Below are 16447 nucleotides of genomic sequence, written 5' to 3'. Positions count from 1 at the left end.
ACAATTTTTCTAAGAGAACGATGGGCTAGCTTGACTACCTTGGAAGAAAAACGAGCAATTGAACTATTTAAATTAAAATTTAATTTTTGATGCTTTTGTGAATTCTTTAATACTCGGTGTGCGGGGGGGGGGGTATAACTTCTTATTTCTTTCACAAATGTTCTATGTGTTGAAGCGCTCAGAAATACGAAGCTCAAGCATTTATCTATTTTTAAGAAATAGAGAAAACTAATATCAAGGTTAAGAATTCTACCTTCCAAAATTACCCTTCAAAAATACTAAATATTGAAAATTACTTGAAAAATAATAAATCAAAATGTGATGTCAGTTTCTCAATTTAACAGCAAGTTTTGTTTCCTCATTTTGAAACTAAAGAAAAATTACATTACAAATTAAATTAAAAAAATAAAAAAATTTAATAAAAAAATTAAATTACTTATGTTTCTTGAAAACAATTATAGGAAATTCATGTTCAGTGTAGCGGTTCAGCAGCTAAATAAAACCAGGTGCACATAAAAAATGTCCTTCTTTTCGGACATTCAATAATTCTTTCGTGAATTGCGCAACATTTCAATCGGTTGAGCTACAAAAAAAAAATCCATAAAAGAACACCCATCCAAAATCAAATACATCAAAATAGCAGAAACAGCCCGTTACCAGTTGTTTAATAGATCTTATATTAGTGTAGTTGTTTCTGCAGTATCTACTAGTCAAGTTTAATGTTCATAATTTTATATTAAATACATATATTCGTTACTTGTTGTGCAATGATTCTAGTTGGTCAAGATCTATAGGTGTAATTAGCTTAACAGCCGCAGACACAGTGAGCCCCAAAGGCTGCCAGGTTACCAAATAACTACTAAACACACAAAGGTATTCCGCAGCAGATTCTGAAGTGATTGAGTGACAATGTCAATTCCGTTAATTGAAAGTGAGCTTGCTGGAACTTGGGGAATGGGAGAAACTGAGGAGTTTATTCGAGGAATTAGAAGATGGGATAAAGTAATTGGATATGGTGTAAAAATTGCAATCGTAGTCATACAGCTTCTCCGTAAGTTAATTTAGTTGAATGATTCTTCAGACATAAATAGATAATTCGTCAAAGATAAGGGTCGCATTAAAAAAAAAAAAAAATTCATGAAGGTCGCATTTTGGTCAATATCTACCAAATCATATTATTGAGTTAGGTATAAAGTGAATACACCATTCGATGCCTTTTTTTATGCTGATTACGAATATAATAAGCATTTCTATCGGAAATGAATTTCAGCCCCCCCCTATATATGCCAATTCAGGGTTAGGTTAGGTTAGGTTGGGTTAGGTTAGGTATAGCCTATATATGGGGGGGGGGTGAAATTCATTTCCGATAGAAATTTTTATTATATTCCTAATCAGCATAAAAAAAGGCATCGAATGGTGTATTCACTTTATTCCTAACTCAATAATATGATTTGGTAGATATTGACCCGCATTTTACTAGCTTGAAAGTGGTATAATTAGAATTTAGGAAACGGATTTATAGCATAGGCTAGGCTGTAGAAAGGGGTTTTCGTATTTCTGTTCCCACCTTCTTCAGTCCTTCTCCCTCGGAAGAATAAACCCTCGTGTATCCAATTAATTTGTATAAAAATTGAATGAAACAGTTGATCCTGTGTGAAGACTTTCTGAGAAGAAACAGTATAAGCCTAAGGTATTATATTTTTCTTCATGATTTGCATTTGTTTGCATTTAGTGATAAAACTAATAAACAAAAGAGCGGTACCAATGAATTTCGCATTCATCACTCTTTCCAAACATGATCTTCCCTACTGTGATAAATGTCCCTGTACACCCTAATGGGACCTGATATAACCCTTACCTATGTAAGAAACTGGAAAAAAACGTGGGTTACAATGAAAGTAACCCTGAAAACATGATTGTTAGGAATTTTCTGCGCATTATAAGCAAAAAATGTGTTATTATAGTGTCTAATTAAAACTTTTTGTATATAGTCCAGGGCTTTATCTGGTCGCTTTATGGCAGAGGGGTATGTGTGCGTATTTTATTCTATTTTCTTATTCTTTACTATCGTCAAGATTTTCTCTGGTGGGCGGATCTCAACTTCATGATTATTTTTTGTACTGGTTCGTTATATGGTCGCTTTTGTATACTATTAAATAAAGAAAAACAAGTTTTTTACCTGAAAGTTAGGAACGACGTTAAAACTTAAAACGAACAGAAATTATTCCGTATATGAAGGGGGCTGTCCCCTCCTCAACGCCTCGCTCTTTACGCTAAAGTTTTTCATTGTTTAAAAAAAAATAGAGTTGTGAGAAACTCAAACTTTAGCGTAAAGAGCGAGGCGTTGAGGAGGGGATAACCCCCTTAATATACGGAATAATTTCTGTTCGTTTTAATTTTTAACGTCGTTCCTTACTTTCAGTTAAAAAAAACTTGTTTTTTTTATTTAATATTTGAACGTTTTTGAATTAATGCAGTTTTTGATTTTGGCTCACCGTACATGAATAAAATAAAATTTGCGTATTAATTTTACTTTTATTTGGTTAAATGGCTTTCTCTAAACTTGTTTAATTTTATTTACGAACGTTTTTATTAGTAATAAATATGCGTAACTTACGAAATAACTTACGTAACGAACTTCTATATTCATAAATTTTTAACACGTATATTAGGGGGTTCGCCCCCTAGTCAATACCCTGCTCTTTAAGCTAAAGTTCGAATTTTTTTCCAATTCCTTAAAAATGACCCCTTAATCACAAACAGTTGATCAGTTGAAAAACTTGTTTTTTTTATATTTAATTTCTGATCTTTTTCTTTAATAATGCTGGGAAATCCGGCGCCCCCTTCAGAGCAATGTCCCTTCCTCCATGAAAACTTCATTCATGGAAAGATCCTCCCATATAGCCCTCTACCCACCCTTCCCCCCACCTACCAGAAAAAATCCCCCCTGAAAACGTCTGTATACTTCCCAATAAACAATACTATATGTTAACATTGAGTAAAGTTCATAACTTTCAGCCCTCCCCCCGGGGACTTTGGCCGATTAAGTCATCCTATAAGACATTTTTATCATATTTTCGACGATGCTGAACAAAATGGCTATCTCAAAATTTGATCGGGTGACTTTGGGAAAAAAATGAGCGTGGGAGAGGGCCTAGTTGCCCTCCATTTTCTTGGTCACTTAAAAATGGCACTAGAACTTTTAATTTCCGTTCCAATGAGCCCTCCCACAATATTCTAGGACCATTGGGTCGATAAAATCACCCCTGAAAAAAAAAAAAAAAAAAAAAAAAAAAAAAAAAAAAAAAAAACGCATCCGTGATCTTTCTTCTGGCAAAAAAAATGATAAATTCCACATTTTTATAGATAGGAGCTTCAAACCTCTACAGTAGGGTTCTCTGATACGCTGAATATGATTGTGTGATTTTCATTAAGGTTCTATAACTTTTAGGGGGTCTTTCCCCCTTTTTTCGAAAATCAGCCAAATTTTCTCAGGCGCGTAACTTTTGATGTTTAAGATTAAACTTGATGAAATTTATAAATTTGAAATCAGAATTAAAATCTGATTCTTTTGATGTACCTATTGGTATCAAAATTCCGTTTTTTAGAGTTTCGGTTACCATTGAGCCGGGTCGCTCCGTACTTACGGTTCGTTACCACGAACTGTTTGATTGAGAGACGAAACCCGCCAAACTGGTTATTTTCAAGAGACCGCTATTAAGAAATGGAATGCAAAGAGTAGTTTCCATTACGTTTACGATATTTAAACTGTTGTTTTTTGTGGTTTAGGGGGGGAGGTACCTAGGTTATGCTACGTATTTAGTATATGCTATGCTTTACCTCCAACCCCCCTCCATAATGTGCAAATATAAAGCCCAAGTTTGTTTCTAAAAAATTATACGTTCTTCCTATTTTATTTTATTTCATAAGCATTAACCAGACTTGACTTTTTAGAAGTGACCATATAATGCACCAGTACCTTTTTTTTATAAATAGAATATTTACGTAAATCCAATGTTTTTTATTTATGTATTATGCACCAAAATTTACTGTTTTTAGTTTCACTTGCTATTTGCACAAGTTGATCCTTATTTGCAGGTCATTAACGGGAACTTCAAAGCAGGGTAGGTACACAAGGCTAAAAAAAGAGAAAAAGTCGTGTGACTGATTTAGAAGAGTTTTCGTATTGCTCAATAATCGCGCCAAAAGCAAGTTTTGTTTGTGCTATTAATATGAGTCAAATAAATTAGGGAGACTTACGCACTTCTGCATGAAGAGGAATAGTCAAAAATAAATTGTTGTGACCAGTTCTAATATTGCAAATCTGGTTGAAAACTGATATTTAGAAAGTAAAATTCAACAATATACCTTAGATGTTGATAATTCTATGTAATCCCACCGATCCTAACATAGAATCATATAAATTCGATCTCTCAGCAATCACTGTCTTATTGGTTCAAACTCGCTTAACTAGAGATATGATATCTTTTTAATAACTCGAAGCTACTACTACTACTACTAACAACAATTCACCAGAGCACTAAGCCACGCAAGCCGACAGAACTACCCACGGTCCTCCTCCGTCCCCATCTATACAAAGGCTCCCTCTTAATACCCTCCCAAAAATTACGATTTTCTTTAAACTTTATTTTAAACTTCTATTTTCGTATTCTTTACTATCCTAGAGTTTTGTTCTTATAGAAGGATGAAAAAACATTTACCGAAAATGCTTGTCTTAACTTCAAAGTAAAATAATAATTTATTTTTCCTTAAGATCTGGTTCCCTCTAACTTCATACTTGGCAATGTGATTTTTGCAATTTTAGCCTGATTGTAAGTCGAATTTGATTTCTTTTTTTTTTGTTTTTCTTCAAGCTAAGAATTTATCTTTCTAAGACCTTTCATGTTGTACAATAGATGCATTGGTAAATGTGGAGAATGATTCCTATCCTATATTAACGAAAGTGTACTACCATACAACTCCACGTTTAGCACTGTTTCCGAACATAAAGATTACTACTATGAAAATTTCGTCCCAACCCCACTTCCCTGACAGGACCAGAAACACCTGATTCATATTAAAACATCGGTTTGCGTGTAACTGAGCCACCGTGTAACTGAACCGCAAGCAACTGAACCCCTGTAACTGAACCACCGAGCAACTGAACCACCGTGCAACTGAAGCACCATGCAACTGAACCACCTTGCATCTGAACCCTCGTGTAACTGAACCATCGTGTAACTGAACCACCAGGCAACTGAACCACCATGCAACTGAACCCCCGTGAAACTGAACCCTCGTGTAACTGAACCATTAGGCAACTGAACCCCTCTGCACCTCAACCCCATTTAACTGAACCCTCGTGCAACTAAACCCCCGTGCAACTCAACCCTATTCAACTGAGCCCCGTGCAATTGAACCACCTTGAAATTGAACCACCGTGCAACTGAACCACCGTGCAACTGAACCACCGTGCAACTGAACCACCTTGTAACTGAACCACCGTGGAACTGATCCCCCTTGCAAATGAACCCTTGTGTAATTGAACCATCGTACGAGTGAACCAGTGAACTCAGTTTTTCAGCAGTCCAAAAACATGAGGCAATTTTATTGGGTAAAACACATATTAGAATTTTTGCATGTTCAACTTTGTTGAAATGCCTTATTTCTTAAATTGATGATACAGACAACTGTCAAGATCATTCATAAGAAAAGCTTTGTTTTATTTTTGCAAAAAAAGGGGATTCCATGTCACAAACCATTAAAGCTGATTTATTTCTCTTTTTTTCAGATAAATAAGACCTTTCTGGACGTTAAATAATAAACATAAGAGTAGTATTGATACTATTGACGCGAATTACACATGGAATTACACAAGAATATACAGTGTATTTTGAAGTGCTCATTGCAAAAAGTGACCAATCCTGTTATATTGTATACCTATAAAGTGATCAAAAACGTTTTGGAAGTATAATTGAGCTCTTATAGCGCAAGCAGACTGGTTTTAGAGACACTTTCATCATAACGTGTTTTTTTTTTTTTTTTTTTTTTACAAAAACTAGAAATTTTCAAATTGCGTATTTAGGAATTATTTTGTAGGAAAAGCTGTCTATCACCTATGCAGTATCCACTGTTCCATTTCTTTGAAGTATGTGCTATCAGACTGGTTTCTGATTCTTTGGACAATTGCCTTTAGTCAAGACTAGTTTGTTAGGAATGTGTCGCTAGATCGCATTTTTGAATTGGATCGTATGAAGGTGGAGAAAAAAGGGTATAGCATTTGCGAATTGGACTATACGAAAGATATCAATTGAATAATAGGGAAAAACAGAACTAGATAGCATTAGCGATTGTATCGTATAAAGGTGGAGAAGAAAGTGTTAAACTGATTATTGTACAATTGCCTTTAGTCAAGACTAGTTTGTTAGGAATGTGTCGCTGCTAAAGCAAACTCTAATTGAAAAAAAAGAGTATAGCACTTGCGAATTAGACTATACGAACGATATTAATTGAATAATAGCGAAAAAACAGAGCTAGATAGTATTTGCGAATTGGATCGTATGAAGGTGGAGAAAAAAGGGTTAAACTGATTATTTGACAATTGCCTTTATTCAAGACTAGCTTGTTAGGAATGAGTCGCTGCTAAAGCTAACTCTAATTGCAAAAAAAGGGTAGTGCATTTGCGAATTGGTGATTATCAGTTAAGGTAACCCCTCGGGGTTGTTAATTCATAGCTATTTATTATAAATTTCGAACAATATCAATCTATGGAAATGCTTAACGGTGATAAAATGGTCTTATGACTTGACCTATCTTTACTTCTTCGAAGTGTTCTGTATAATACACAAGCGGTGTTTGAACAGTGTTGTCAATTTAAAATAGAGTTTAACGTTATAGTATACTAAAAAGTTGATACTAAGAGAGATGTAGATGGCAAGAAAAGAATTTTAATTGTGAAATTCAGAACAAACCTTAGAAATCCTTAGAAATCAAGTAGTAAGGTGTATGTGAGTACGAACCATCAAGGATCATAAGCACCAACAACCCTAACCACCAACAACCCTAACCACCAGAGACCTCAACCCCCAAAGGTCCCCTATCCCCAAACTTGAAGGACGCCCCTCCCCACCAACTTTTTGGCCCCCTCCCCCCATTTTTTTTTGAAGTTTTTTTTAAATTTTTTTGATTATTTTTTTAAAATGATAAATTTCTTTCAAATTTTTTTTCATGTCTTCGAATGAGATGAGACACTTAAAAAAAAAATCACATTTAATATTTTCCAAACTCAAAATGAGAATGGTGTAGACATGTTAGTCATGAACGTTACTATTAGAAAAATAATTTTTGCAGTAGAACTTTTTTTTTATTGGACTAAATTTTTTTTTTGGACTTCGAAATTATTCAACTTTCTTTTTTTTTACGTATATTAAAATGACATAAAATATGCTTACGGCTCTAAAAATTGTACTCTATGCTTGCTCAGAGAAACGATGCGGCCTTCCCACTGGTACTTTATGGCGGGTTATCGACACTATATAGTTTATTGCATGTATTAAATCAGTATTTTTTACGCAGTGGAACGATAAACACATTAGTTATATCTTTAAAAAAAGTGAAGATGGAGCATTTTAATAAAGTTTGTTCACATGACAATGTTATTGTAGCAATGAATGCCGACAAGAAGAAGTATTTAAACTACGAAACAAGTAAAAGTGGTATCACTATTGGAAATGTATGCATGCATTGTCATGACAGTAAGGAATTAAATTTCTTTGAAGTACCGAAAAATTCAACTCTTATGTTGGTGGATATGCAAGATTGAGATCTCCAGAGATGATTACACTCAAAGAGAATGCCAACATAAAAATAATCGTTGATGATAGAGTACAACTCCTTGCTACTGTTGCAGGTAACACATTACGTACTGATACATTCTATCGTCAGCTTTCGGGTATTAGCATTCAACGAAAGAAAAAAAGAAAGGCCTACTCTTCCACTAATATCATAAACCACATCTTGTCTACGTGCCAAAACTGTTACCTGTGTAAAAATAATGTGATAATAGACAGTGAAATTGCCAGAAAAATAAAAAGGGCACTGGCAGAAAATACCACTATAGAATATAAAGATGAATCGGTGAAAAACAAAGTACCAGCAAATGTTACTGCCATTGATTAAACAGTCAATGAACCAAATAATACCAAAGACGAAAAGCATATTGAGCCTCTCGATGACACACCAGTAAAAATTGTGTATGACTCAAAATGGAATAATGATAATTCTACTGATTACGAACTAAGAGAAGACAATAGCTACAATATCAAGAGAGAACACGATGAACTATTTTATGGAACAGATTTAAAATGTCCAAAGTTGATCATTGATATTAATAATGCATCGTAATATATTTTTGTATTAATATTCTATATAGGATTAATTAATTAAAAATATATTATGCATTACATTGTTATGTGCTCATTATTTTTAGAGCAAGCTAGCATATCAAACGTTTAGAATGTCTATTAAAACATCGGAGATGCAAAAAAAGGAATTTGCATACATCTATTGTTAGACACATGGGATAACATTGACAAAATCTAGGTATCAGAATGAATAAATTCATTATTAACATCAGTTGTCGGATATGTCATTATGAAAAAATTGTAAGCAAGTAAGTAACAAACTCTTTCTTGAATTCACCTCTTGGATACACAATACAGAAATTTAATTCAGGAAATTATGAAATTATGAATTCAGTAAATATCAGAGTGAATAAATACTACATAAATATCCTTTGTTGCGCTGGATGCATTATGTTGATAAAATCTAGGCATCGGAGTAGTTAAAATCGGCACACCAGAATGATTAAATTCCATTTCAATATCCCTGGCTTAAAAATATGAGATAAAATTTACTGAATCCAATTCTTGGAGTGAAAAGATGCTATATCATTATTATTTGTCGGTAAATATCAGAGTGAATAAATACTTTATCAACATCCTTTATCGGATATGTCAAATAAAATTGACAAAATCTAAGTATCAGAGTGATTAAAATCTAAGTATCAGAGTGATTAAATACCATATCAACATCCCTTTCTTGGATACATGGGATACAATTTACTAAATCTAAGTATAAGCGTGAATAGATGCTTTATCAACATCATTTCTCAGGTATATAGTATACAATTGACAAAATCTAAGTATCAGATTGATTAAATTCTATATCAACATCCATTTCTCGGATACATGGGATAAAATTGACAAAAGCTAAGCGTCAGAGTGAATAACTTTTTTTATTAACATCTTTTGTCAGATACAACGAATATAGTTGACAAAATCTAAGTATCCGAGTGAATAAATGCTATATCAGCATCCTTTGTCGGATATTTTGGATAAAATTGACAAAATCTAAGTGTCAGAGTGAATAAATTTTTTTTATCAGCACCTTTTGTCAGATACATCAAATATAATTGACAAATTCTAAGTATCAGAGTGCTTACGTGCGCGCACGTAAGCTAACCTAACCTAACCTAACCTATGGTTTTGATATTTCCGAGCTGCTCTCCCAGTGGTACTCCATGGTAGGTTATTGAGACTAGCTAGTTTATTGCGCGTAATAAATCAATAATTTTTTCCCATTGGAGGGATAAACACCGACACCATATTTTTTTAAAAAGAAGTGAAAATGAATTATTCGTCGAAAGTTTGTGCACATGATAAAGTCATTACCACTGGCTCACTCTAAGTGAGCCTAAATTAACTCAAATTTTTGAATATCTCTCTCACTGTGAATGTGTGTCTGAGCGGGTGTGCTGCCATCTATAACCAGCCTAACCTAAATTCAACGTAACGATGCATGAAGTCAAAATGAATAGAACTTGGATTTTATGACTGATATCTGATGTATCCGATAAAAAAAACTTTGAAAACGAATTTATTCTTTCTGGTACTTAGATTTTGTCAATTTTATCCCATGTATCTGAGAAAGGGATGTTGACATAGAATTTAATAACTCTGATACTTAGATTTTGTCAAGTTTATCCCATGTATTCGAGAAAGGGATGTTGATATAGAATTTAATCATTCTGATACTTAGATTTTGTCAATTTTATCTGATATAGCCGACAAATGATGTTGATAATGCATTTAAAGAATGTTGATAAAGCATTAATTCACTCTGATACTTAGATTTTGTCAATCTTACCCCATGTATCAGAGAAAGGGATGTTGATATGCAATTTATTCACTCTGATACTTAGATTTTGTCAGTTTCATCCCACATGTCCGAGAAATTATGTTGATAATGAATATATACACTTTTGTGTTTAGAATTTTTCTACTTTAACCTCTATATCAAAGAAAGGAATGTTGGTAAATAAATTAATAACCCCAATACTTAGATTCTGTCCATTTTATCGGACTCATCTGACAAATGATGCTGATGTAGAATTTAATCAACCTGATACTTAAGATTTTGTGAATTTTATCCGATATAGCTGACAAATGATGTTGATAATGCATTTAAAGGATGTTGATAAAGCATTTATTCACTCTGATACTTAGATTTTGTCAATTTTATCCCATGAATCCGAGAAAGGGATGTTGATATGCAATTTAATCACTCTGATACTTAGATTCTGTCAATTTCATCCCACATGTCCGAGAAAGGATGTTTATAAAGAATATATACACTCTTGTATTTAGAAATTTTCTACTTCATCCTCTATATTCGAGAAAGGAATGTTGGCAAAAAAATTAATCGCCCTAATACTTAGATTTTTTTCATTTTATCCGACTCATCCGACACAGAATTTTGATATAGAATTTCATCTATCTGATACTTAGATTTTATCAATTTGATCAGATATATCCGACAAATGATGTTGATAAAGCATTTCAAGGATGTTGATAAAGCATTTATTCACTCTGATACTTAGATTTTGTCAATTTTATCCCATGCATCCGAGAAAGGGATGTTGATATGGAATTTAATCACTCTGATACTTAGATTCTGTCATTTTTATACGACATATTCAACAAAGGATGTTGATAATGAATTTATTCACTCTGGTACTTAGATTTTGTCAATTTTACTCCCTGTATCCGAGAAAGGGATGTTGATAATGAATTTATTCACTCTGGTACTTAGATTTTGTCAATTTTATCTGATATACCCGACAAATGATGTTGATAATGAATTTATTCTCTCTGGTACTTAGACTTTGTCACTTATATTTGATGTATTTAACAAAAGATGTTGATACAAAAAATTTATTCACTCTGACACTTGTCAATTTTAATCAGCATATCCGACAAAGGATGCTGATAAAGCATTTAATCACTCTGATACTTAGATTTTGTCAATTATATTTGATGAATTTGACAAAAGATGTTGATAAAAAAAATTTATTCACTCTGACACTTAGCTTTTGTCAATTTTATCCAGCACATCCGACAAAGGATGCTGATATAGAATTTAATCAATCTGATATTTAGATTTTTTCAATTATATTCATTGTATCTGATAAAGGATGTTGATAAAACAAAATTTATTCACTCTGATACTTAGATTTTGCCAATTTTATCCAATGTATCCGAGAAATGGATTTTGACATAGAATTTCGTCCATCCGATGCTTATATTTTATCCGAGATAACCGACAAAGGATGCTGATAAAGCATTTAATCACTCTGATCATTATATTTTGTCACTTGTATTTCACATATTTGACTAGAAATGTTGATAAAAAAAAATTATTCACACTGATACTTAGCTTTTGTCAAATTTATCCAGCATATCCGACAAAGGATGCTGAAATGGAATTTAATAAATCTGATATTAATATTTTGTCAATTATATTTGTTGTATCTGACAAAAGATGTTGATAAAAAATTATTCACTCTGACACATAGCTTTTGTCATTTTTATCCCATGCATTCTACAAACGGATGTAGATACAGAATCTAATCAATCGAATACTTAAATTTTGATGATGATATTCAACATACCGGACAAATGATGTTGATAATGTATTTATTCACTCTGATACTTAGATTTTGTCAATTATATATGATGAATCTAACAAAACGTGTTGATAAAAAATTTTATTCACTCTGACACTTAGATTTTGTCAATTTTATCCAACATATCCGACAAAGGATGTTGACACAGCATTTATTAAGGCTGATACTTAGATTTTGTCAACTATATTCGTTGTATCTGACAAAAGATGTTAATAAAAAAATTATTCACTCTGTCGCTTGGCTTTTGTCAATTTTATCCCATGTATTCGAGAAATGGATGTTGATATAGAATTTAATCAATCTGATACTTAGATTTGGTCAATTTTATCCTATATACCCGACAAATGATGCTGATAAAGCATTTATTCACTCTGATACTTAGATTTAGTAAATTTTATCCCATGTATCTGAGAAAGGGATGTTGATATGGAATTTAATCACTCTGATACTTAGATTTTGTCAATTTTATCCGAAATATCCGATAAAGGATGTTGATAAAGTATTTATTCACTCTGATATTTACATTTTGTCAATTTTATTCGATGTAACTGACAAAGGATGTTGATAATGCATTTATTCACTCTGATACTTAGATTTTGTCAATTTTATTTTATGTATTTAACCAAATGTGCTGATAAAAAAAAATTTATTCACTCTGACACTTAGATCTTGTCATTTTTATCCAGTATATTTAACATAAAATGCTGATATAGAATTTCATCACTCTGATGATTAGATTTTGTCAACTATATTCGCTGTATGTGACATAAGATGTCAATAGAAACCATTATTCACTTTGAAGCTTAGCTTTTTTCAATTTTATCCCCTGTATTCGAGAAATGGTTTTGATATAGAATTTAATCAATCTGATACTTAGATTTTGTCAATTTTATCTGATATACCCGACAAATGATGTTGATAAAGCATTTATTAACTCTGATACTTAGATTTAGTAAATTTTATGCCATGTATCTGAGAAAGGGATGTTGATATGGAATTTAATCACTCGGATACTTAGATTTTAATCACTCTGTACTTATATTTTGTCTATTTTATCCGACGTATCCGATAAAGGATGTTGATAAAGTATTTATTCACTCTGGTATTAACATTTTGTCAATTTTATTCAATTTAACTGACAAAGGATGTTTATGGAAGCGAATTCAATCGGTAAAGAATGTTAATAAGGAATTCGTTCAATTTTTTCATAATTTCCCGAATTAGATTTCTGTATTATGCATCCGGGAAGTGAATTTAAGAAAGACCTTGTTACTTACTTACTTACAATTTTTTACAAGTGTCAATTTCAAAAAATGATTTTAATAATGAATTTATTCATACTGATACCAAGTTACCGTAAGTGTTGTTTCTTGCTACCGATAATAGATGTATGCAAATTCATTTTCTTACATCTCCAATGTTTTAATAGACATTCTAAACGTTTGATATGCTAGCTTACTCTAAAAATAATGAGCACATAACAATGTAATGTATAATATATTTTTAATGAAATAATGCTATGTAAAATATTAATACAAAAATATATTATGATACATTATAAATATCAATGATCAACTTTGGACATTTTGAATCTGTTCCATAAAATAGTTCACCATGATCTCTGTTGATATTGTAGTTATTGTTTTCTCTTAGTTCGTAATCAGTAGAATAATCATTATTCCATTTTGAGTCATACACAATTTTTACTGGTGTGTCATCGACAGGCTCAATATGCTTATCGTCTTTGGTATTATTTGATTCATTGACTGTTTGATCAATGGCAGTAACGTCTGCTGGTACTTTTTTTTTCACCGATTCATCTTTATATTCCATAGTGATATTTTCTGCCAATGATATTTTTATTTTTCTGGCAATTTCACTGTCTATTATCACATTATTTTTACACAGGTAACAGTTTCGATACGTAGAAAACATATGGTTTATGATATTAGTAGAAGAGTACGCCTTTCTTTGTTTGATCTTCCGTTGAATGCTAATACCCGAAAGCTGACGATAGGATATATCAGTAGGTAATGTCTCACCTGCAACAGTAGCAAGGAGTTGTCCTCTATCATCAACGATTATTTTTATGTTGACATTCTCTTTGAGTTTAATCATCTCTGGAGATCTCAATCTTGCATAACCACCAACATAAGAGTTGAATTTTTTCGGTACTCTAAAGAAATTTAATTCCTTACTGTCATGACAATGCATGCAAACATTTCCAATAGTGCTACCACTTGTACTTGTTTCATTGTTTAAATACTTCTCCTTGTCGGCATTCAATGCTACAATAACATTGTCATGTGAACCAATTTATTAAAATGCTCCATCTTCACTTTTTTTTTAAAGATATGACCTATGTGTTTATCGTTGCACTGCTTTAAAAATACTGATTTAATACATGCAATAAACTAGATAGTGTCGATAACCCGCCATAAAGTACCAGTGGGAAAGCCGCATCGTGTCTCTGAGCAAGCATAGAGTACAATTGTTAGAGCCATAAGCATATTTTATGTCATTTTACGATACGTAAAAAAAAGAAAGTTGAATAATTTCGAAGTCCCAAAAAAAATTTTAGTCCAATAAAAAAAAAGTTTTACTACAAACATTATTTTTCTAATAGTAACGGTCATGACTAACATGTCTATACCATTCTCATTTTTTTTTGTTTTAAGCGTTTCATTTCATTCGAAGACATGTAAAAAAAAAATTGAAAAAAATATGTCGTTAAAAAAAATAATAAAAAAAAGTTAAAAAAATTCTTCAAAAAAAAACTTCCAAAAAAATGGGGAGAGGGGGCCAAAAAGTTGGAGGGGAGGGGGCGCCCTTCGAGTTTGGGGATAGGGGACCTTTGGGGGGTTGAGGTCTCTTTTGGTTAGGGTCGTTGGTGCTTATGATCCTTGATGGTTCTTACTCACCTACAACTTACTACTTGATTTGCAAGGCTTTTTAAGGTTTGTTCTGAATTTCATTATTAAAATTCTTTTCTTGCCATATATATCTATCTTAGTATTAACTTTTTAGTATACTATAACGTTAGACTCTATTTTAAATTGACAACACTGTTCAAACACCACTTGTGTATTATACAGAACACATCGAAGAAGTAAAGCTAGGTCAAGTCACAAGACCATTTTATCATCGTTAAGCATTTCCATAGATGGATATTGTTCCAAATTTATAATAAATAAGCTATGAGTCAACAACCCCGAGGTGTTACCTTAACTGATAATCACCAATTCGCAAATGCTATACCCTTTTCTTTTTTTTTTGCAATTAGTTAGCTTTAGCAGCGACACATTCCTAACAAACTAGTCTTGACCAAAGGCAATTGTCCAATAATCAGTTTAACCATTTTTTCTCCACCTTCATACGATCCAATTCGCAAATACTATCTAGCTCTGTTTTTTCCCTATTTTGCAATTATTATTGTTTGTATAGTCCAATTCGCAAATGCTATATCCTTTTTTTTGCAATTAAAGTTAGCTTTAGCAGCGACACATTCCTAACAAACTAGTCTTGACTAAAGGCAATTGTCCAATAATCAGTTTAACCCTTTTTTCTCCACCTTCATACGATCCAATTCGCAAATGCTATCTAGCTCTGTTTTGCCCCTATTATTCAATTATTATTGTTCGTATAGTCCAAATAGCAAATGCTATACCCTTTTTTCTCCACCTTCATATGATCCAATTCACAAATGCTATCTAACGACAAATTCCTAACAAACTAGTCTTGACTAAAGGCAATTGTCCAAAAAATCAGAAACCAGTCTGATAGCATATACTCCAAAGAAATGGAACAGTGGATACTGCATGGGTGATAGACAGCTTTTCCTACAAAATCATTCCTAAATACGCAATTTGACAATTTCTAGTTTTTGGTAAAAAAAAACACATCATGATAAAAGTGTCTCAAAAACCAGTCTGCTTGCGTTATACAATCTCAATTATACTTTCAAAACCTTTTTGATCACTTTATAGGTATATAATATAACAGGATTGGTCGCTTTTTGCAATGAGCACGTCAAACTGCACTGTATATTCTTGTGTAATTCCATGTGTAATTGGCGTCAATAGTATCAATACTGCTCATATGTGTTCAAAATATTTGACCTCTGTGAATCTAGATAACGAATTTTGATCAGATCTCTCTGAGGAGATTGCAGCTAAAAAGGATATGGGAGGGGGCTGGTTGCACTCCAACCTTTTTGTCAACATTCCTGCAGCATGCCCTGAAAGTTTGAACTTCATACCTTGAGGTTATTACCCACAGCTGTTCTCGACAAATTGCAGGTACGTTGTCTTGTAAAACTAGAGGCACATAGTATCTCTTGATTTAGTTTTACGAACATTTTACATAAGATTTGCGAACGACAACATTTACGTTCGTAACATTTTACGAACGATATAACGGCTG

General features: G+C 32.6%; 1 protein-coding gene across 1 annotated transcript in view; it reads left to right on the top strand.

Moving 5' to 3' along the window:
- Window positions 1-722: 722 nt before the first annotated feature.
- LOC148943602 (uncharacterized) overlaps window positions 723-16447 on the top strand; it is a 69384-nt gene continuing 53659 nt past the window's right edge. The window contains exon 1 of the mRNA XM_089101179.1: window positions 723-1051. Within this exon, the coding sequence (XP_088957305.1) occupies window positions 910-1051 (142 nt within the window). The 5' untranslated portion in view covers window positions 723-909. The remainder of the gene's footprint in view (window positions 1052-16447) is intronic.

This window comes from Artemia sp. Qi Xiang Cuo, chromosome 15 (genome assembly GCF_049724085.1).
Source record: "Artemia sp. Qi Xiang Cuo chromosome 15, ASM4972408v1, whole genome shotgun sequence".
NCBI classification, from domain to species: Eukaryota; Metazoa; Arthropoda; class Branchiopoda; order Anostraca; family Artemiidae; genus Artemia; species Artemia sp. Qi Xiang Cuo.
Note: the sequence above shows the minus strand (reverse complement) of the source record. Positions and strands in the feature narration are given on the sequence as shown.